The sequence below is a fragment of the Hydra vulgaris genome, chromosome 12 (assembly GCF_038396675.1).
Source record: "Hydra vulgaris chromosome 12, alternate assembly HydraT2T_AEP".
In the NCBI taxonomy this organism is placed as follows: domain Eukaryota; kingdom Metazoa; phylum Cnidaria; class Hydrozoa; order Anthoathecata; family Hydridae; genus Hydra; species Hydra vulgaris.
Window position 1 is genome coordinate 71023152 of NC_088931.1, and position 24518 is coordinate 71047669.

A 24518-nucleotide genomic window follows, 5' to 3' on the forward strand; every position below is an offset into this window, starting at 1 on the left:
AATTTGTTTTTTTTTGCTGTGCTGTAGTTGTTTCATCAAACATTAAAGTAAAATCACCTTAACTTATTGCTTAATGTAAATAATAACTCATTGCTTAACGTATTGCTTAAAGTAAAAGCACCTTAACTTATTGATTACTAGAACACAGACGTTTCTCTAACAAAGATCCAAGGCCATCTTGAAATACATATGAAGCTTTTTGTTTACTCATACTAACCCCTTGACTTACTATACTATCTGGAAACATTCTTTAAATAATAATGATGTATTATCACAATGTCTTAAGGCAAAATTGTTTACTTTAAACAGACATATAGCTTCTGCAGCTGAAATTTTATCATTTATAGAATACTTTAATTGTACTACTTTCTCTCCTTTGAAGAGTTTTTATTTGATTCTACATAATAATGACGAGCTGCTTTTGAAAATTTAATATTAGAAAATAATTTATGTTAGGTTTTGTAGAATGCTGAAAAAGTGCTTAAAAACCAACTAAACTGTATCTCAAATCGCTAAGACATAGTTTACAGACTGCATAATCATTGTTTTTTTCTCAGCCCATAGTTTAATTTTAAATTGATTTTTGTCAAGCTTTTCCAGTCAAACCTCATTCCATTTAACCATTATGGCTTTGATCTATTTATTGATTAGTATAAACCTATCTATTGATTATTATACTAAAAATTAAAAAATGACAAAAACTAACAAAAAAATTAACAAAAATAAATTTAAAAAAAAGACCCAGAAAAAAAAAATGACAACTTGACAGCCTGCGTTGTTCTTTACTCCAAAAGAAATTCTTTTTCAACGTCAAAAGAAATGACTCCTAGTCTGCAAATTGATGCTCCGACAGTTAAAAAAAGACTTACTCAAGTTAAAGCCAAGTTACCAAAGAAGTGTCCATTTTTATCACCAAATAATATTAAAAATAGGAAAGATGTTGCTAGGGAGCACGTAAGCCAGTTATCTCAAAATGGCGAAATATTCTTTGGTCAGATGAGACCAAAATTAACTTGTTTGGGTCAGATGCACTAAAAAATGTCTGAAAACCAAAAAGAGAAGAATATCATCCTGGATATACCGTAAAAACAGTTTAACATGGCGGAGGAAATATTAAAATATGGGGTTGCTTTTCATGTTATTGAGTAGGATCCTTTTTTAGATTAAAGAAAATATGACCAAAGAAATATATCTAAATATACTGCAGGATGTTATGCTATCGTTCGCAGAAGAAAATCTTTCATTGGCTTGGGTCTATCAACAAGATAATGACCCAAAGCATACTGCGAAGGTAGTAAAATATCGATTTCGTAACGAGAAACTTCGGATTTTTAAAGTGGACAGCCCGATCATCAGGCATAAATCCGAAAGAAAATCTCTGGGCAAACGTAAAAAATGAATTAGGAAAACTTCCTAATTCATTGGAAAAACATTCAAGTGCATGGCAAAAATTAGTTTATAGCATGTCGAAAAGATGTGCAGCGATAACTGCGAATAAAGGGTATACAACCAAATATTAACAAATCATAAGTAAATTAAATTTTTGACTATTATTGTTCATTATTTCTAATAAAATATGTACTTAATTTTAAAAATAATCTAATTATATAGACTAGTAAATAAAGTTTTTTTTTTGTTTTGTAATTGTTTCATTACATTTAAAATATTAGTTAATGGTTAAAATAACTGTATAATTAAAAACTAATTAAATAAACTAGATTATTATTAAGTACTTTCTTCATACGAAAAATCAAATTATCTAACAATTACCTTTTATTTTGCACACCACTGTATATAAAAAAGATATCAAAAAACTTGTTGAATTTCACTTTTTAATTTTTAATACCAAAACTGTAGTTTTTGCAATACAATCTAAAAAAATGTTTACATGAAATAGTTATTGTTTGCAGAATAAAGAATTAGTTTATGGCTTAATTTTATTGGCTTCAATGCAGTAACAGGTCCTTAAATTATCTACTTTACTACTTTAGTTTAGTAGACAAAGATGCATTTAATTATTATTATTTTTCTAAAAAAAAGTCGCGTTAACACCCGAGTTTTGCAGCTTCACATATAATATTTCAAGAATTTCTAAACCCAGGCCGATTGCCATTTTTAGCGGTTCGGAAAACAGTAAAAAAAAAAAAAGAAAACTTTTTGTCATTCTGTTCTTTAGTTTCTAATAAAATTTTATTTCATGTACGACCATTCCAATGAGATACATTTAACATTTTGATCAGTGTCAACATGTGAGAGTACAACTGTTTTTTTAACTGAAGCAGCTAATCTACCATAATTAATTAATTCTTTTGGTGTAAAACCAGTTTCGCAATCTTTAACAAGAACTATAAAAAAAGAATGGTACCTCAAAGGATCACCTGGGTAAACTAAATAATCACCTCCAAATTTTGCTGCTGATGTAAGAAAATAACCCTTTTTCCAAAAGTATTGAAACACAAGGTTATGCGAATTATGTTTCAAACTAGAAGGAAAACTCATTAATTTCTCAAAAACAATTTGATTTTTCAGTGTTGTAGGTATATGAACTCGCACAGAATTGTGATAATATTCAATATCGTCATCAGTAACATTTAGGTCACAAATTTGATCTTTTTCATTCGATTTTGGGTTTTTTTGATTAACAACGTTTAAGTTATTTGTATCTATTTGAAAAGATTCACTTTTGCAAATATCCAAAGAAACTATTTCTGACTGGTTTTCTTTAATCTTAGTATTTGCTTCGTTTTCTTCGCTATTTGCACGAAGTTCATCCACATTTTGACATTCATGTGCTAATCCTTTTCGTTTTTTTCTATTTAACTTTTTATTATTTCCATAAAACATTTGCTCTTTTTCAATCTTGCGTTTTTTAAAAAGGAGAATTTGTTCAAGCTCCATTGCGTTCCGTTTATTCCAAAAAGCGTCTACGTTGCAGTCGTTAGAAACAGCTACATCATTTTGTCTTTCATTAAAAAGTAATTTAGCAAAGCCTTCGCTTAAACACAAATAAACTTCCTCTGGCATCAACATTAAAGGCATAGAATTAACGCTGGTCTGCCATGGCTTTCGAGATAATGCACCAACTAAAGTACCACAAATTCTATGTTTCGTCCGAAGCTCATAAACATGTTCCGCATCCCAAACAAAGTAATCACCACCAATACAATGAATAGTTATCAACATTGAACTAATATTCGTGTCCATTTCTAGTTTTGCTTAACTGTAAACAAAGATGACAACTTTTAATGCAAAAATTAATGCAATTTATTGGCAGCTGCTGCTATTTTTTAGAGAAATATTCAAGTTGTACGCTTCAAGTGTCATATTAGAATAATTTATAAAAGTTTCAATTGGTTGAAATGCTAGCTTTTGTTACTATGGTAACTAAATCTTTTAGTAATAAAATTAACGCAATTGAATGTTTTATTGCAATAACATAAAGACTATAAAATAAAACTATTTACTCTACGATAAAATTCAGTAAGTGGCAGATCCAGATGGTAGTCAAGATATGGGGTGGTTTTGACAGAGCCCATAAAGACTGAATGTCAAATATCGACAGATGAATCTGCTTAACTTTATTCATCTACAATGTACACCGAAATGAAGAGGAATCACCGACTACGTTATTCTTTATTTGGATTTGCCACTGTAATAAAAATATTATTAACAATAACTAAAAATAGCATACACTATATTTAAAACATTTAACTTTGCAAATTTATATTAAAAAATAAAAAAAATATAAACCATTTTATTAATAAGAGCACATTATAAAAGAAATTTAAATAACAATGTAATCAAAGATTAATGGGTAAGAGTTGTGTGTAAAATACTATCGGCTTAGTGTTCGACTCTTAAAACGCTTCTTTTTTCCAAATCTTCCATTTCTTTAAGAAGAGAAGCAATGTTATATCTTAGTTCATGAAATTTCGTATAAGATACCTATAATAGAAGTAAAAATCTTTGTTCAGTTGTTTTGACGGTTGATTTTTAAAATTCATATTTTATTTTTTAAATTTTTAAATAAAAATTTTAATTTTAAAAATGTCTTGCTTTGAAAAAAAAGATTTTTTCAAAGCGAGGCAGTGCTTGTCAATTAAAACAAACGCAGATTTTAGCTATTACTTTGTAAGGTTTAGACTGATAAGATGTATTTTCCTCATTCAAATTATTAAAACTAACCTTTGATCATTAAATTATTATTTCTAAAATAGTAATAAATTATAGAAAAAATATTGAGTTGTTCTCATTTCAAAATCCTACAAATACTTAGACATACTTTAGTAGATTTTAATATCTTGATGGAATAGCGTTTTCAAATACAGGCTTATTCATTGCGCAACCGGATTTTTTTGTGGAGGCCTACCTTTTTACGGCAAAAAAAATTATTTCTCCACGTTCAGACCAGATAAAATGTCATGTCGTTTATGATATTTATTTAAATAATGGAATATAATACAATGTTAATAAACTTATATAATTTAAACATGGAGATTCAGATTTAATTTCAAGCGAATATTATATTTATAAAATTTAGATTAAATGCCATCATGCCAAATAAATGATGTGTATGCTTGTCACACCAACTATCAAAGTGAAAAAAAAAAAAAAAAATCTAGTAAAGTTAACAAAATATCAGTGTATCGGTTTCCAAGTGATAACGGTGGGCGTGAAAAATGGATAAAAGCTATTTCAAACTCTAATTTGGTTGTTATCAAGTATACTGTTATCTATGAGTTACACTGGCCTCCAAATTTTGATACAGTTATAGTGCGTGGAGGAAAACGTCGACTAAAAAAACCTTTTTTTGTTTGGCTAGGAATACCTTTATCTCAAATTCCAGTTGCTAATCCAACTGAAAGAACTACCAAAAGATCTTTAAGTGGCAAATTAAAAGCATGTTTTAACTTTATTTTTAAATTAAAAGTATATTAGATGATGAGCTAGACACATTTCTTAAAATGGATAAAGCTACTTTTTGTGACATTAAAAACAAGTTTATCAATAGCAGTGATCACCAATATCCAGTTATATCGTTTATGGTTGATGAAAAATTGTATAACAAAAATTGTTATACAATTTTTGCAATTTTTTAAAAGAATACCTTTTTCTGTACTTAAAATTTATGAAAATCTTACCTTTGAAACATTTTATTATGGGATTAAGTGTCACATTTCTAGCTTAACAGTAAATCGAATCATTACTGTAGACACCTGGTCTAAGTTTGATGAAATACTTCGCTTTTATAAGCTCCTTGAAAATGGACAATAAAAAAATATTTATACTTTTATCTATTGAAGAAGTAATACTTTTATCTATTGAAAGTTTTAACCTGCATAATATTTATATTTAAAATGATTTCTTTGTTTTCTATTTTTCCATTTAGTTTAAAAAATTTAAATTATTAAAATTTTTAAAATTTACATTTTAAAAATAGTTAGGTTATTAAAATAATAGGTTGAAATATTTACTTTAATAGGCATCCTATACTTTTAAATTATTTAAAATTAAAATAACATTTAAAATGACACTATTCTCAGAGGCAGGTCAAAAATGTTTTTATCAAAACATCTGGATTTGGAAAATTTTTTTATTAAAAACTAACTGATTGGTTTCAAAAATTTAACTTGCAAACAAGATGTTTATATTTTTTATTTTCCATAATTATGTTCATGAATTTTTATTCTGCATAATTTATATTCACTAGCAGAAAGCAACCCATAATACGGGTTATGGTCGGTCTGTTACATAATTAGTTTATAGTGGGTATTTTCCACAATTTAAAGTACATATTTATATATGGTGGTACATAACATCTTTACTTTTTAGTGTTCAACAAGTTATTGAAAAATCACATATCAAACATAACATCTTTACTTTTAAGTAAGGATGTTATGTTTGGTATGTGATTTTTCAATAACTTGTTGAACACTAAGAAAATATGTACCACCAGAACCTTGACGAAGTATACTATATTCTTTTTCCAGGTGATCTAATGTAAATTGACCAAGAAGTACATAGTTTTGCGTAGTGTTTAGTAAATATCTACATAAATCTACTAGTCCATATTAAGTTTGATGTATACAAGTTGCAGTATCTTTAGAAAGCTGTTCAATACGTTTACCTTTGGGACCTGCCATTTTAAGTGCCATATCACCAAATTGTAGTATTAAATTTAAACGGTTGTCATCAGTATTATTGATAACAGCCTGCAAAGGATCATTATGCCTGTACCAGTGGCTTTGACATTTAAAATTTTCCACCAAATAATAAATGTAGATTGACAATTTTAATGTGTAGTCTGGTCATCAATGTGCATTATGCAAATACAAATTGTCTGAAGACTGCTGCAAAAATCTTGATAACTTGCAAGATCTGGAATCTTCTATTGCTGATGATGTCAAAATGTCAATTTTTCACACTGCTGGTTATGTTACACGAAATGATAAAGAACGAACTGATTATGAACTTTTAGATCAAACAACGTTCTATTATCAGAAATATGGTCAGTTTTCTAAATTTTAGGATCGTGGCAGATAAAAAATTCCGACTGATAACTCGTGCCAATGGACATTTAGTTTGTTTTGCAATTTTTCAAATAGTTAAAGATCATGTTTGCAGAAAATCTTAAAGTAGTATTTTTATGATTATATCAGACTATTATTTATTGGATATGGAAGAACATCATGGTGTAATATTGAGCAACATTTTAAAAAAAAAATTTATGTACCACTGTCACTCCAAGATCTGGCAAAGAACCTGCATTAAAAGTATTAAAATCTCTTAGATGACTACTTAGTTGTCTACTATTTATAATATATATTTATAATATACTATTTTATAAAAGATTTATAAAAGTTTCATATAGTAGTTAGTTTATTTTTCTCAGATTTTGTTAAAAATTTTAATCAAAATTTATCTAATATTCTTTGTTTGGTTTAATATTTCTACTCAATATAAGAAAATATCAATTTTGTATTTAGATTTTAAAGCCAAAATCAAAGGTGAAATTATATAATTATGTAAATGTGTGAAATTTCAAATAAGAAAAAATTTCTTTGCCTTTTATTTAAATTGTTTATTACTCAAGATTATTTTTTCTTTCTTTTTCTTTTTTCATCAAAAAAAATTATTAGGCTATACAGAGAATTAAAAATACCTTTTAGTTTTAAAATTACGAAGTTATCATCTTTTTTGCCGTAAAAAAGTAGGCCTCCGCAAAAAAAATTCGCTTGCGCGATGAATAGGCTTGTAGTAGAGAACGCTATGCTTGATGGTGTTATATTATGTTGCATTTTTATTACTATCTTTTTGCTAGAAACTACAAAAATTAATTTCAAAAAAAAAAAAACTCGAAGTTTGAATATAAAAAAATTGAAATTGAAGATATGGACTTGAAACCATTGAACGACATTAATTTGCAGATGTCACTAATGAAAAAAACAATCACTGCTGATGTTTTTTGTTTTTTTTTGCTAATGTTTTCTATTTATCTAGTGTTAGATATTTGTATCTGTTGCCATCATTTCCGTTCTATTTATGTTTTCAAAACGTCTATTTATGTTTTCAAAATAAATCTACTATACTTTTATTACATCTTTTTTTAAAAAATTTTTTTTTAGTTATTTTAAGAGTGTGATGTGATTCCAATCAAGAACATCCTAAGTGCAGAAAGATAAAGTTCGAGATATTTGCAAAAAACAGCTTGATATTCGGTCAATGTGCACATTTGTTGTTGTTGTTAAGTTCACCTCTCCAAGGCCGTGAAAGCCACTACAGACGAGGAGGCTACTAGCGGTTATAACCCTCTCATAACTCTATAACTCCGAAACACGAACCTTGACGAACAAGGCCGCTGCGCGGAGAAACAAGTTGAGCGTGGTACTACCAGGGACGTGGTGGGGATCGAACTCGGAACCTCTCGCTTATGAAGCGAGTATTCTACCATTACACCACAACCGCATATGTTAATATGTGAGTTTTGACTTTAGGACCAATACGCCTTTCCCCTTAAATACAATACATTATGATATTTGTATGTACACGGAAATAAACAACAAAAATGAGTAAAATGTCAAATAATGAAAGAATTGAGATTGTCCTTATAGACTTGGATGTATTTTATTCCACACCTTTCTAAATTTTTTAGTTTTTAAAAAAACTATATTATTGGAGTAAACCTTGCACTTTGACAACTTTATTATTATTATTTTATTATCATTTCTAACTTCGAATAAAAGATAATAAAAGATGCACCAAACGATGTTGTTCAACTGAAAAACTAACAACCACGCAAAACCGTAGTGGTTTTGAATTATGTTTTTAAGCAGTTTCAGATAAAAATTTTAAATAAATATAAAAAATAAGTAAAATAAATAAAAACAAAAAATAAGTAAAAATAAGAAAAAACAAAAGTAGGTTAAATATGGTTTCAAGATCACAGTTTTCACAGAAAAATAGGTTTGATTTGATTTCAAGAACACAGCTCAGCAGACACCATTTATTACTAATGTATAAAAATAACTTACTTCAAATGTAAACATTTTCCCATTGCTATCTTTTATCTGCATTAAAATAGTGGGTTGAAGCACACGGTTTAATACACTATAAAAACAATTTCATTTAAAATAATACACTTTTAAAACCCTTAATATATTAATGGAATAAAAAAGTTTTAAAAATTTACCTTTTTTTAACTATTACAAAATTATGCTTTTTTTTAAACCCAAAAAAAAAAATAAACCCTACAAACCCTATACATATAAACCTGTTCAATACATAAATATAAACATGTTTAATACATAAACCTGTTAAAAAAAGAAAATAAAGAGTAATCAAAGGCAGGAAAACTTTCAATTTAAATATTTATTTAAAAACTTTTATGGATAACTTTTTTTTTATTTTTAGATTTCCAAAGAGGAGCAGGAATTTCGGTAATAGAAACTGAATAAAGTATAATTGATAAAATTCTGTGTCTCAACAACTGAAGTAAAAGCTTTTCCACATAGTACAATGATTGAATGCATTGAGAAAAAAATTTAATATACTTGTAAGATTGTTTTTGAAACAAATAATTTCAATTTCTTTTCTGCTATCTAGTGGCATTATTGTTGTAGAATTTCACTTCTAAAATAATTTTTTTTATGGCAAATTTTGTTGAAAAAAAAAAGGGAAATGTTTCTGAAAGCCTTAGTAAAGTAAAACACAAATGCTTTTATATAATTGAAATGTTTTGTTACTTTAAATAAAGTAAATTCCTTTTAATGTTTTTTCTATTATAAAATTTTATATATAGTTTTTTTATTTATATAACTGCGTACTTTTTATGATAATTACATTATAAAAATTTAAATATTTTACCTTTATTATGTATTACTCTCTATGAATAAATGTATTTTAAAAAAACGTATGATTAAACAACGCATAAAATGGTTAAAAAAATCTTTTTTAAATATTTACTAGTGTATTTTACAGCGCATTTTTAAAATGTTCAAATTTTTAAAACATGTTATTAGCTGTGATCATTATCAAGATGTTATTATTGTGGTCATATAATGGCAATCACACACTTTCTTGACCAAGAATGGATAAAGCATACACCATGTTATTTGGTTTATCAGTGAACCATGGAAATAGGTTCATCAGTGAGACATGGAACTTTGTTTATCAGTGAATCATGGAATATGGAAAGTAGTTGAAATAACATTGATTCAAACATCATTAGAAATAAATTATCATGGACATCAACATTTTTTTAAAACTCATTTAATAAACAAAATTTGTTGAAACTTTTGTAAGCAACAATAAATAATAAATTCAATAAATGTACTTTAAAATTGATTAGTAGCATAAAAACATAATTGTTGGTCTTGCCCCGTGGTATAAAAACATTTATAAATATTGTACCAGACATTTGTATCCTGCACTTGGAAGCACCCATAACTATAAATTACATTTAAAATCCTTTCATTTCTTCTGAATTTTCTGGATAACTTATTCAAAAAATTAAAAAGGAAGAAAATAAAAGATTTTGATAAATTACACAGTTATGGAAACTCTGTGATTGCCAAGTGTTTTGTAAAACAAACCTTGCAGGTAATGTGACATCTATTCTCCATCTTACAGATAATAATAAAGGCAAAAACTGGAAAACTTTTTTTTAATTGCGCATTAATATATATAACATAAGCTTAATTTTTACACATTAATAAAGCTGTTAATAGATCAGGTCTTTAACATAACCTAAAAGAAACTCAAACCATTTAGATAACTTGGTTTTAAATTTATCAACAAACCAGCTAAAACCTAAAGATTGTGAGTGTAGAGTTCAATATACTAAAACCCAACTGACCCAAATCAATATACTAAAATCTAATATACTAAAACCCAACTGACCAAATCAATATAGTAAAACCCAATTAACCAAAAAGTTTTTTTACTGCACTTGAACTTGCCATTTTAATGAGTTGTAGTTAGTAACTAGCTAGAGCCTGTAGATTGTTTAATCTTTGGCAATTTTTACAAAGTTAGCCTTGTTTAAATAGTAAAGTAAGCAAAGTTTATTTGCAGAGGCTGAAACCTTTTGAATTAGTTTTATTTATAACTGATTTGAAAGTGAAAAAAAAAATTATTAAAAAAAAAAAAACTTGAATGTAAAAAATAAATATAAAAAAAGAACTTTTTTTAAATTCTGATTCACTCCCAACAAGACTGCAAGCAACCACTATTAAGTTAGGAGTTACTAGAAAAAAAGAATAGAGTTATAGAGCAAAAAACGGTTGACAGAAGACTTGAAAAGTTGAAGGTTGTATGAGTAAGGAAAACATAAAGGTGGAAGAGAGTTCCAAAGGGTTGATTTGCGGGGGAAAAAAACAGACAAATAAAAGTTTTTAGAGCATGTAGGGACAGATACAGTAAAAAAATGAGACTTCGCTGAATGACGAGTCAAGCAAGAATGAGTTTTAGTTGATGGAACTAGAGATGATAGCTCCTTTGAGCAGCGACCATAATAGAAGTTGCAGAAAAGAGAACAAGATGCAACTTTACGACAATGAGAAAGAAGCTTAAACTTAGCAGATAGAGCGGGTCCGACTACATTTACAACGCATTTTTGGACCTTGTCAAGAAGAGAAAGAGCGTCATTAGAAGAACTAGCCCAAATATGACAATAGCATTCCGTACAGGGAAGAATAAGAGATCTGTTGAGGTAGAGAATGGAATCAGGAGAGATAATGGCAAGCACGATAAATAAAAGCAACCTTAGCAGATGCTAATTTAGTAGTTAATTGTATATATGGTTTCCATGTAAAGTCATTGTAAACAATCATCAGCAAAAAGAGCTACTTTAGATGTAAGGTTGTCAAGAAGATCATTTATGTAGATAAGAATCAAAACAGTAGCAAGAATAGAACCTTGAGGTACCCCAGAAGTTACTGAAAATGAAGATGAGTGTTGGCCTTCGAGAATGACTTTAATAAAGCAGTTAGAAAGAAATGATTTATTAATCTAAAAAACTTTCCCAGATACATTATATGAAATAAGCTTATGGAGAAGACCACCTGTCAAACTTTGTCAAAAGCCTTAGAATTGTCAAGAGCAATAGCCCTAGCCTATCCACCTACATCTAATGCAACATAAAATCTTTCAGTCACAGCAGTTAGCAAGTCAGCTGTAGAGCAAGAGGATTGAAAATTGTAGTGATTGTCTGACAGTAAGTTATTTGATTCTAGATGGGATCTGAGAAATTTTTTAATCAAAGATTTAAAGACCTTGCTTATAACAGAAAGAAGACTGATCGGACAATAATTGGAAGGTCAAAATGTTCTCCGGAGTTTTTTAAAATTGGAACAACAGATGTTATTTCCAGCAGGCAGGAAAACGAGACTCAGTCAAGCATTTATTAAATACTTTATAGAGAATTGAAGAGAGTTCTGGAGAACAATTTTGTAAGACTATGACAGGAATGTTTTCTGGACCATAAGCCATAGAAGAGTTTAACTGAGATGTGACTTTAGCAACGGAAGCTGGAGTGATTTGAATGTCTAACAATGGGTTAACCTGCTTAATTGAAATGGAATTATTTAAAGAATAAGGATAATTTTTGTTTAAGTCTATAGTTCTTTTCTTAATTTTTGTTTAAGTCTATAGTTCTACGTTAGTGTAGTTGGATGGGTAGCCTTCACAAAGTGGAGCCTCGTCTGTGGAGAATGAGTTGTCTTCACAAAACAGAGCTTCATCTGCCCCACAATATTAAAAAGATTTTGATAAAAGATAATTTTATTAATAAAAGATAATACAACTACTTTTGTCTTTTTTTGTGAAATATGTGATGGTATACTGTTAGTACAGACTTTTTGTAAAAGTTGTTGAGCAATTTAATTTTGTGTAAAGTGTTTGCTTCTCTAATGTGCATCTTGCAAAACAATGACTGATTAATGGGCAAATATTGGTAGTAATAACATATAAATTATTTAATCAATGTTTATTTCTATTAGATTAGCTATATATTGTTTTCTTTAAGTTTATGTAACTTGTTTTAATATCTCTACATATTATTATAGGTAAAAATATTTATCAATTGACTAAACTTTTTAAAACAATTTATCGATTGACAAATTGACTTTTATGGCTATAGTCTTCAGTACCTAGCACAAAAAAACTTAGGCAAAAAGTATCGAAGCATTAAACTGTATAAGACAAATAATAATCAAGAATTTTTAAAAATCAAAAAAAAAATTTTATCAAGAGAGATTTTAAGATTTTTTACCAATTGTAAAAGTAGTTAAATTTTTCTTAAATTTTAAAATTTTTTAAAGCTTCAACATTAACGATTTCTTTCCTGATTTATGAAATTAAAATAAAAAAATTACAATGACATTCAATATTTTCAAAAACCAATTGCGAATCGGTGTGTTCATTTTTAAATTGCACATGTCGCCATTTAGTATGAAGTAGCAAAACTTAAGCATTACTTAAAATTAAAAAAAAGATAAAACAGGGCTTGCTTTTCGAATTTAAAGTTTGTGTTGCCAAATGACAACATTGGGAAAGATAGGGTTAAAAAAACAAAAAAACATTAAGTATGACTACTAATGCGATGAAAATTGTTCTAAGTTAAAATAATTTTTTAATTGACCTTAATGAATTTTAATTTAATTTAATTTAATGCTTAAATATTTAGCATATTGTTGTTTTGATAAATTGTAATTCAAAATTTGAGCCAAAGAACATGATGCTTAATAGATACTTTAGAAGTCATTAAAGTGGCACCAACCTTTCCAGATTAATGATAGCTTTTATATATATATATATATATATATATATATATATATATATATATATATATATATATACATATATATATATATATATATATATATATATATGTGTGTGTGTGTGTGTGTGTGTGTGTGTGTATATATATATACATATATGTATATATATATATATATATACATATATGTATATATATATATACACACACACACACACACACACACACACACAGATATATATATATATATATATATATATATATATATATATATATATATATATATATATATATATATATATATATATATATATATACATATATATATGTGTGTGTGTGTGCACACACACATATATATGTGTGTGTGTGTGTGTGTGTGTGTGTGTGTGTGTGTGTGTGTGTGTGTGTATATATATATACATATATGTATATATATATATATATATATATATATATATATATATATATATATATATATATATATATATATATATATATATATATACATATATATACATACATATATATATATATATATATATATATATATATATATATATATATATATATATATATATATATATATATATATATATATATATATATATATACTTAGTAAAATTTTTTTACTTATCTTGTGTTTTATACTTTGTGGCAATCCTGAACTTGGGAGCACCCATAATTTTAAATTACATCCTAAAATCTTTAATTTCTTCTGAATTTTCTGGATAATGGATTATTCAAAAAATCAAAAAGAAAGCAAATAAAAGATTTTGATAATTTACACAATGGAAACTCTGTGATTGAATAGTATTTTTTAAAACAAACCTTGTAGATATTGTGACATCTATTCTCCATCGTAAAGATATTAATGAAGGCAGTTGAAAACTGGAAAACTTTTTTTCATTTGCATTTTGTCTAAAAAAAGAAAAACAAACATTACAATACTTATATGAAAAATAGTGCAAAAATATTTTAAATTGAAAAAAAAAAGATTTACTTTGTTGTAAAAACAATACTACAAATATCTTCTATGTGTTCTTTATTAAGTCTATAAATATAAAATCAAAAAAGTACAAGATAATACAAAAAATCTTCTCAATTACTAATTACATAGTTTATTTATAAAGTAACTTAATTCTGAAGTAATAATATTTTTTATTATTACTGCTTAGTATTTGTTTTGTAAATAATAATAATAATAACAATAAAAATAATAATAGTATTATCATTATTATCAATATTATTATCTAATTTATAATATTAAACTTAATAATAGAATATAAGTGCCCACAAAAACCGTGTTTGTATGAAACTCTTGGCAGCCATTAAAGCCAGGTTAATGACGAGAAAAAGTCTTTTAGCTCATAGGGAGTGTAGTAAATTTATATAAAGATATGTAAATTAATAATAATATTTTCCTTAAATTACATAAATGAAAAAATTCCATGTGCATAGCATTACAAAACGTCTATAAGTGCTTAAACTTAAAAAAATAAAGTAATAATACTTAAAAACATTTTGAATAATAAAATCACAACAAAAGTATAAAAAAAAATTTGTCAATTCATGAGCACAATAACAAATTATTGAGCTTATAAACTGAAAAAATAGATTGTTATTAAGTGACATACAAATCTCCCTCAACGTTCCTAAGTGAGAGGTGCAACCTCTCACTAAGGAAATAGCACAAGTTTTCAAATTTTCAAAAAAAAAAGTCAAATTTTAAAAAGAGAAAAATATGGTTGCCTCCCTCTTTCTTGATTTGTTCATTATACTGTACCCACTACATATGAAAAGACAGTAAATATTTAAAGCCCTACATTAGTATTTAAATAATATACTGTAAATAATTTCAGTTAATCTTAATAATGTAATTTAAGCATTAAAAAATTTTATTTTATATTTTTATAACTGATAGTTTGTTACTCAGAGCATAAGCAGGACAGCGGATTTTAGGGTTGGCATTAAACCCACCAAAGCAATCTATGTGGATTTTATTAATTGTATAAAACAATATAGGATTTTCAAGACATTTTATAATTTTATGAACTGGTATAAGCAACATTTAACACACTTATAACAAATATAAATAACTACACTTTTAAAAAACTAATTAACATAATTAGGTTTGTGATACCATCTGTATACACACTAAAAATTAAAGGTAGAATTTTTTAGTTAAGGTAGGATATGTGATATACCTCTAGTAAGGTATAATTTTCTTATAAGGTAGAAAATTATACCTTTAAGTTAAAAAATTGTATGACAAATAATTGTTTTTAATATAATTTTCTACCTTAAAAGGTAGAAAATTATATCTTTCTAAGGGTATATCACATATCCTACCCTAAGGTAGAAATTTCTACCTTTTTTTTTTTAGTGTGTATTTGCACAAGCTTTTGTACCTTTTTACTTCATAATTTATTCCTAACTTTTGGTCAGAAAAACCCAAGTAAGGAAAACATTTTTTAAATACCCTGAGCTAGCAGAATGTTTGAAGTTTAGAAATAAACTTGTAAATCCTATAAGAAGTTTTTTTTTGAATTGATTTCTCATTTCTGTGTTTTCAAAAAGGTTAAAAAGCAAAATTAAATCAAGTGCAACATTCAGGATAATGATGTTAAAGCATTTTTTCTGTTTTATCTTCATTTTTAATTGTCAGCATTTTACTTATGAAAAAAAAAAAATCTTTTTAGCATACTAGGCCTTGGCAGGAAGCAAGAGCTTTAGCCCACACTCCTCTAAAGTGACATTCAGAAGCAGTTTATGGCTCTCACAAAAGTATAATTTTTTCATAAATATAAACCACTTTCTTTTTTTCTCTGTTTTTAGACATGGATTAAAAAAATTAAATTTTAATTTGAAATCTATTTTAATTTAACGAAAATAAGATTAAAATAACTTTCTAAAATAAAATAATAAGATGCCCAAAGTTCAAATTATAAGATTTTTGAAATAAGATCTCCAAAGTTCAAATTATAAAACTATTTATACTACTTTGTGTAACAAAGTAGTATAAATAGTTTTATAAATAGCAAGACAATGGATTGATGTCATTGCATTATCGCCTCTTTTTTTTATTATTGTTATAATGACTTAATTCTGTGTTCAAAATAGTAAACAACCGGGGTTGATATTTGACTGGGACCAGGACCAGGTTTGATAAAATATAGCCAGGGCTGTGTTTGTGACTGGGGCTGCATAAACATTTATACATCCTAAAGTATATATCTTTTTTATTCAAAACTCATGTTATACTTTGTATATATATATGCATATATAAACATCATTATGATCAACATGATCATCATAATCATCATTACCATTATCATCATCATCATCATCATCATCATCATCATCATCATCATCATCATCATCATCATCATCATCATCATCATCATCATCATCATCATCATCATCATCATTATCTTCTTCTCTTTCGGCAAATACTAGACCATATAAATACTAAAGTTTATATAAATATGAAAGGATATTCTATGCCAGCATCTAAATAAATAGCAAACATATTTTTATGTCCATAATATAAATGCATAAAGCGCATCTAAGAAGCTTTTATTCCTTCTGGACTAAATGTTTAGAAGCTTTTAAGCTTCAATTTCAAGTCAAACCACATTCTACTACATATTTTTCACCATCTTGAGCAGTTGCTTTATTAATCATTTAATTCATCTTTTTTACAAGAACATCTCTCTTAAGAACAAATGTCCTTTTATTATTCCAAGAAGCCAAAACAAAAGGGCCCGCCTGATGTTAAGCTCTGTTATTCGTTATGAAACTTTATTGTTACGTTTATAAAATTTTTGTCATAATATTATTAAAGTAAATTGATGTAATTTATTAGTCAAGTCATAAGCTATTTTTGTATATAACTACACCCTCGAGAATTTTTGTTTCTGTATAAAAGTTGTAAATAGAATTTAACAAAAAGAGTCAAAAATAAAAGTAAAACAAAGTTGTCGTATTAAGAAGCTATTTTGGCGCAATATTTCGATCCACCACGACTGAGCTTGATCTCGGATTAGATCATCCCAAGCATTTCCTTGACTATGACGTTTTATAAAACTACAGGCAATTAACACTTATTAGTTAACTATCCTCTAACAGGATAGTGAACTAATAAGTGTCCACATATTGAAAAAAGTTTCCGTCATGTTACTTTTTCAGTTTTGATATCTTGTGACTTTGGAATGATGTTTCCACGTTTCCAACAAAGCTCCTTCTTTTCATTTCTAAACAGTTGCTCACCCAACACTCGTGCAGTATCACATTGCACTGGCTCTTTTGTTACCAATCCATAACACGCTAAATGATTTACCACCTTTTCAACTGATCTTTTTTCCAAAATACCGATTATGTCGTCAATGTAGTGGTCAGTTACTTCACTAATACCTGCATTGAGATTCAACACACTGCCTAAGACTGACTACATTTTTTTGGGGGCAGAATTTAACCCAAAACCAAGACGTGTAAGATAGCATTTTTCTTCTTTGTAGACTACCTTCTGATGCTCCCACAAACTCGGATCAATGTGTATTTGCATATAGGCACATCTAAGATCAAGCGTTGCAAATTTGTCGCCAACAGTTCTCCATTTTCTAACTTTTTCTTCACATACGTCACTTGAGGCATTATGTGAATTAACATACTGATTCAATTCGTGAAAGTCCAGAACAGCTCGTATCTTTCCTTCATTTTCCTGCTCAACAGCCATTAACGGGGCAATCCCTTTTGTACTTTTTTCTTTTATGTTGCATGGTTTCAATCAGCCATTTTTTACCCATAAGTTCATCTCGTCATTAAATTGATGTAACAACTGGGGTTTTACCTTGTATTGCACGACAGAATCAAAATCCTAGTCCTTTATACCAACAGTTTGTTTCTCTGCATGAATTGAAACAAAACCAAATTCAATTTTTCCATTGAACAAATGCACTCCTCTATAGCGATTAATGACATCCATACCAATAATAGCATCAATACAGTTGACAACACTTTTCAGAATCATTAATGATGTTTTGAGTTTTTTTCCTTTAATGATCAATGTTACTGTAGCTTCTCCCTTTGTTTTCACAAAATCTCCATTAACAGCCAACACCATTAGTTCATTTCTTCTGATACGAACACCGGCTTTCTGAGCCATGTTATTTGAAATAATAGTTTGAGTACATCCGCAGTCAACCAGTGCTTTTCCTGCAAAGGTGCTCACCTGCACAGTCCATATTGGAAGCGCCGTTAGTTGTTTAGGGAAACAGCTGCCGCTGGCGATTCCCCATTTGAGTTTCCCTGACGCAACGAATAAAATCTTGCAATGTGTCCAAATTCTCCACATCTAAAGCATTTTATTCCATTGCTAACAATTTGTTTCTTCGAAAAACAGATTCGGGCAACAGGTCCAGGCTTGCCACAATTGTAGCAATTAAAATCAGTAGCGGATGGTTTTTTAACATGTTTATAGAAACCAGAGATTGTTGTTGAAACATACTCTTCTTTTGTTTTTTCCGTCATGAGTACTCGTGCATGGTTTAATGCATCCTGTAATCTGATCCCAAATATTTTCACTTGTGCTCGTAGCTGCTTTGAAATTTCACCCGGCAATCCAGTTATGAACGCTCTTAGCAATAAGTCTTCATTTTCAATGTTGGCCAAACTTAAAAGCCGACGTAAACTGGCCAAATACACATCAACAGATTCACCGTCATTCCATCTCCGATCTCTGAACTGCCCGTAAGCTAGAGAATGTTTGACTGCAAATGCATCTAGTAAAGCTTTTTTAATGTCCGCAGCAGCGGTTTTTTGGCTCCACCCATTAGAGGTTTGTGATTCTGTGAAAGGGAAATGGAATGCTAAAGGGATTCAAAATGGAGCAACATTGTGGTGTAATGCTAGCAGCTTGGCAATAGGGGTTGCTGTTGAATACGATGGCGTAATAATTGAGGATGCAGCCTGGCTTAGAAGAATAAATGATGTTATGCATATTAATATTGCTGAATTAGATGTTGTGGTGCGTGGGATAAACCTAGCTGCTAAGTGGGATATAAAGAATTTGTCAGTATTCACTGATTTAGTAACAGTTCATGGATGGCTAAAAAGTAAGAAAGTCATAGGATTCCATCAAATGCATTATCAGAAATGTTTATTAAAAGAAGACTTTCTCTATTGCAAGACTTAATAAAAGAATAAAATATAAACATCACGTTAAAATGGGCTCCGCCTTCCAAAAACAAAGCTTACGTGTTGACAAGAGTTCTAAAGACTTGGTTAAATGAGCTTTCACGAAGAAATACAAAAGAGCTATGTGGAGTTAGTATTGCTGAAGAAATTCGTAATTGTCACTCAAAGCATCATTTTGGCGTTAATCGGACAATTTTTACAGTGCAATGAAGACTTCCGCATGTATTAAGAAAAGATGTTGAAGAATGTGTTCGCAAATGTTGTCAATGTAATTCAATTGATCCAGCGCCAATAAAATGGGAAAATGGAGTGCTAGATGTACCAGACACATGGTATCGAATTGCTTGTAATGTGACTCACTATAAAGGGTCGCCATATTTAACAATGATTGACTGTGGACCAAGTCGGTTTGCAATTTGGAGAAAGTTGCCTCGCGAAGATACCAATAATGTAATAAGTCAATTGGAATCCGTATTTAGGGAGCATAGCCCACCGCAAGAACTGTTGATGGATAATGGAGCGGTGTTTAAATCCGGTGAATTTTCAAACATATGTAAAAAATGGTGTGTGAAAAAGAAGTATAGATGTGTATATAGACCATCAGGAAATGGGATTGTGGAGCGTAACCACCGCACAGTAAAACGAACAGCTGCAAGGGCACAAATATGTCCGTTAGTAGCGGTATTTTGGTACAATGCAACGCCAACGGTTGGAACAAACGAGAAATCTGCACCTGCTTCTCGAAAAAATAAGTACGTTTGGCGTCTACCAATTCAGGAGGAGAAAAACACTGAAACTTAGGAAAGATCACAACAAGTTATGAAAACTTATAGAATTGGAGAAAAAGTTTATGTTCGACCCACTGATGTAAAGTGCACTTTCGTTTGGAAAATTAGTACTGTATATTATACTCACAAACACAAATATTGAAATTGATGGTGTACCAAGACATGTGCGAGATGTAAGAATAGCTCCTGCCTCAAATTTTTCAAGCGCTTCAAGTAAAATTGTTATCAGTAAAGAGGTTAACAGTGATAAAGTAATTTAGAAGATTTAGATATTTTTGCTGCACAGGAGGAAGGAACTGAAGAAACAGTTGTTGACACTGAGGAGGAAGCTGACAGCAGAGAAATTGTCAATAATTTATTACCAGCGATCAAACGATCAACCAGAGAAAGGAGAAAGCCGACATATTTAAATGACTATGTTACTTAAGAACTTCAGTTCTTGGGGTGATGTGATAATAGCTGATCGTTATGAAACTTTATTGTTATGTTTATAAATTTCTTGTCATAATATTATTAAAGTTAATTGATGTAATTTATTAGTCAAGTCATAAGCTATTTTTGTATATAATTACGCCCTCAAGAATTTTTGTTTCTGTATAAAAGTTGTAAATAGAATTTAATAAAAAGAGTCAAAAGTAAAAGTAAAACAAAGTTGTCATATTAACAGTAAGTCTAATATTTAATCTTATTAATTATATAATACTCAATATTTAATTTTTAAAAAGTGCTAATTAAGTGGCTCCAATTTTTCAAAACTCTAGAAAACACTTCCTCTCCAACTACCCTACGATTAGTCTTTACTCTGTTATTAGTTTCTTTATATAAAGGTTTTGAGATTATTAAATTATTTCTTACTAACTGCATTAATAAAGTTATTCTTGAAAGCCTAAACTCTTCTTTATTTTGAGTAACTTTAAGGGTACCACAAGGTATCTTGTGATACCCTTAAATCTTTGCTCCTGTATTGTTTTTTATCTACAATATCAATCTTCATGAAAATTTAACATTTAAAGCTCTATTTGTTATGACTCAACTTTATACTCTTGTCTTGATAAAAAATCTTCACTTTTTGATTGCTTAGAACAAGCAACTGATTTTTAATCTGATCTCTCTTCTGTAACAGTCTAAGGCTTGCTGTGGCTTATGGATTAAAATTCTGGACTTTAAATCTGCAATTTTTGTTAGACAACAAAACTCATTTATTTACTGCAAAAAAATATTGCAATAATGTTGGTATTCCTCTTACTCTCAGACAAAGTCTAAAAAAATATTGTAAATGAAATGCGGTTGTCGTAGAGCGCTTATGTCATAAGTAAGAGGTACCAAGTTCGTGATGCATTTCTTTCTTTTTTCTACATATATTTTTTCAAATACAATCATGATCAATGCTCAAACAAGCTATTCTCTATTACAATAAACCAAAACTCATTCTTGCTTGTTTATTATTCAACAAGTTACATTTTTTTACTGTATATGTTCCTTCAAGCTATAAAAACTTTTATTAATCCAGTTTTTTTACTTGCACATCAAAAAACCTTATAACTATTAGCCATCTTCATGTTTTTCTTTTATATACAACCTACAACTTTTAAAGTCTTCAGTTAACCATTTCCTAGTATTTTTACTTACTCTCTATTTTAAAGTAACTCATAATTCAATAGTGGTTGCTTGCAATCTTGTTGGAAGAAAATAAGAGTTTGAAAATATATAAATATATGCCAGTATTCAATAAATAGCAAATGTAAGCATAAAATTATAATATATAAAGTATTATAAATTTTTTTTTAGCCCCGGCTATCAAACCCTGCTAAATCTTATGGTTTAGCCGGGGCTGGGTTCGAAAAAAGTCTCGTTTTTAGCAAGGCCCCGGTCACTTAATATAAACCACCCAACAAACGGGTATTTGGTGGATATGTTGGTTTTAAGTGTGGATGAAGTAATAAACAAATGCGACATATTATGGGTATGGATTTATTAATGACATGTGATGGACTAAAAATTGGCACTGGAAAATTAAAATTCTGTAATTCTTTGATTAAGTTGACATCAACACCTCATGTTGCAACAATTCAAATTGGAACAAGCAAAACTTATTTTGATGGTAAAAAATAGATTGTAAGTTGAGAGTGGAAGAACAAACCCAAAATAAAAAACAGAACAAGTCAGTATAACGTATCTGACCAACATTGTGAGGCGTTCAACAACAAAACAAATGAATGGATCAAAGAAGGCATACTCATCAAATATGACGATGAAATTATAGGAAAAGCTAAAGGTTTACTACAGCTGATGTGCATCATTCAAGACAATAAAAAGAAGACAAAACCAGTGCTTGGTTATCGCGAGCTTAACACCTATGTAAAAGCCTCTACAAGGGACGCAGATGTCATCAACAATGCAATGAGGGATTGAGTTCATGAGTGAAAATAGCAATGACTCGGTGGTGGATCTAAAGCGAGCATACCTTCAAATTCATGTACATAGAAGACATTAGCCTTACCAAACTGTCATTTACAAAAATCAGCCATATGCGCTTACACAGTTAGTCTTTGGTTTGAACTTAGCACCAGTAATGATGACTTCAATACTGCGATATGTTCTCCAACAAAATTCTGCAAAATCAACAAGAGAATACATTGATAACACCTTAGCAACTAATGGAAATGGAAGAAAGATTGTGGCACATATGAAGAAATCTTCACGCAAAAACACCTGAACATTTTGGCAAAAACCCAATTCGTGCACTAGGATTGGAAGTCACAGTAAATCCATTAACAAAGGACACAAAATTTCTATTACTAAAAGTGTTCTCACCAAGAGGGATACATTCTTATTATGTGGTAATCTGGTTGCTAACCTACCAGTTGCTAAATGGCCAAGACTAACATGCTGGTATGTTAAGAGATGTACAAATCAAGCAGGTTGGGAAGAACCTATTACAAATACTCATACTCATTGAAATGATGTAGGAAGTTGTAGATAAAGTCATAAAATGTGATCTGGCAAAAAGTGCCAGGAATGTTAAACCAAATGCATCTCTAACTGTATAGTGTGATGTAAGGTAACAAAAAAATAGATGTGACATGGCTCTGACCAAAATCTGATGCTATGCATATCAACATAACTGAATTGGATGCATGTATCAAAGGTCTAAATAGGGCATTGAAATGGAACCTAAGTGATGTCTCTATTAAAACTGATTCTCATTGTGTATTTAGTTGGTTAAATTTTGAGGATTATGTCATAAAAGTAAATGTTACATGGGTACCAACAACAAAAAATATTGCAGATGAATTATATATATATATATATATATATATATATATATATATATATATATATATATATATATATATATTATATATATATATATATATATATATATATATATATATATATATATATATATATATATATATATATATATATATATATATATATATATATATATATATATATATATATATATATATATATATATATATATTGACAGATGGTTTGGCATATTGCATATTTAGCTAAGTAATGACTCCATACTTAAATAGGTTATTAAATAGGTTATATGAACAAACATCAACTTTCAATCAAGGAAGAATATTCAAGGGAGTGCTGCTGCATTTAATAAAGGTTTGGTTTATAGCTTTGATATAATAAATCCTATTGTATTAACAAAAATTTCATACTCCCTTCATAAAAAACAATCATAAGATTAAATGTAAAACAAGCCATTTCATTATTATTTTAAATAAAAAAACAAATTTAAAAAAAAATAGTGATAAAAGTAAACCTAAGTTCGTTTAGCTCCAAAATAAATGACTCTTTTTTTAAAGATCCTTGAGGATGTCTGAGAGCATAACGCATTAACAAAAGTACACCAGAATAAAGTATTAAAAACTTATCCTCTGTAATAACATTTTCAAACAAAGATTTAAGGTTACCAAATATATCCTCTGTAATAATGACACTTCCTTCAATGTCTTTTATAACAACTAAAAATTTTTAACAAATAAAACATATTGAACGAAATTAATTGATAGTCAGTGTTTAAAACTTGAAATTAATATCATGCCTTGAAGAACTTTTCTAAAAAGATCTCTATTTATCTTGGAAGAAACTCCACTTAATTTGAGAATTACTGATGGGATTTTGGCTGGCAGAAACGCTGATTGATCTAGCTGGACATTTGTTTTTTTGAACGAAGCCACTCTTTCACGACCCGCCATGTTGTTTCGGACTCGCAATTTTTTATACCCAATTTA

At 28.7% G+C, this 24518-nt stretch overlaps 2 protein-coding genes across 2 annotated transcripts; both read right to left on the minus strand.

The window, feature by feature from the left end:
- Positions 1-1818: 1818 nt before the first annotated feature.
- LOC105850091 (tRNA-splicing endonuclease subunit Sen34) lies at positions 1819-3204 on the minus strand. The gene has a single exon (XM_065814285.1). The coding sequence runs from the start codon at positions 3202-3204 to the stop codon at positions 2191-2193; it is 1014 nt and encodes a 337-aa protein (XP_065670357.1). The 3' UTR covers positions 1819-2190.
- LOC101235640 (COMM domain-containing protein 5) lies at positions 1819-24518 on the minus strand. Its single transcript, XM_065814286.1, has 6 exons — positions 24329-24518; positions 24047-24248; positions 14277-14327; positions 14105-14194; positions 8532-8607; positions 1819-3945 (listed from the first exon to the last, which is right to left on the minus strand). Exons 1-6 carry the CDS (start codon positions 24480-24482, stop codon positions 3844-3846), a joined length of 675 nt encoding a protein of 224 aa, XP_065670358.1. The 5' UTR covers positions 24483-24518; the 3' UTR covers positions 1819-3843.

What these genes read in the sequence shown, in the direction of transcription:
- LOC105850091 (XM_065814285.1), bottom strand. Translation starts at nt 3,204, where the DNA reads ATGGACACGAATATTAGTTCAATGTTGATAACTATTCATTGTATTGGT.
- LOC101235640 (XM_065814286.1), bottom strand. Translation starts at nt 24,482, where the DNA reads ATGGCGGGTCGTGAAAGAGTGGCTTCGTTCAAAAAAACAAATGTCCAG. An exon ending in TTTTAGAAAAGTTCTTCAAG is followed by an intron (nt 24,249 to 24,328) that starts GCATGATATTAA and finishes AAAAATTTTTAG; the next exon opens with TTGTTATAAAAGACATTGAA. An exon ending in GGAAAATGTTTACATTTGAA is followed by an intron (nt 3,946 to 8,531) that starts GTAAGTTATTTT and finishes CTTCTATTATAG; the next exon opens with GTATCTTATACGAAATTTCA.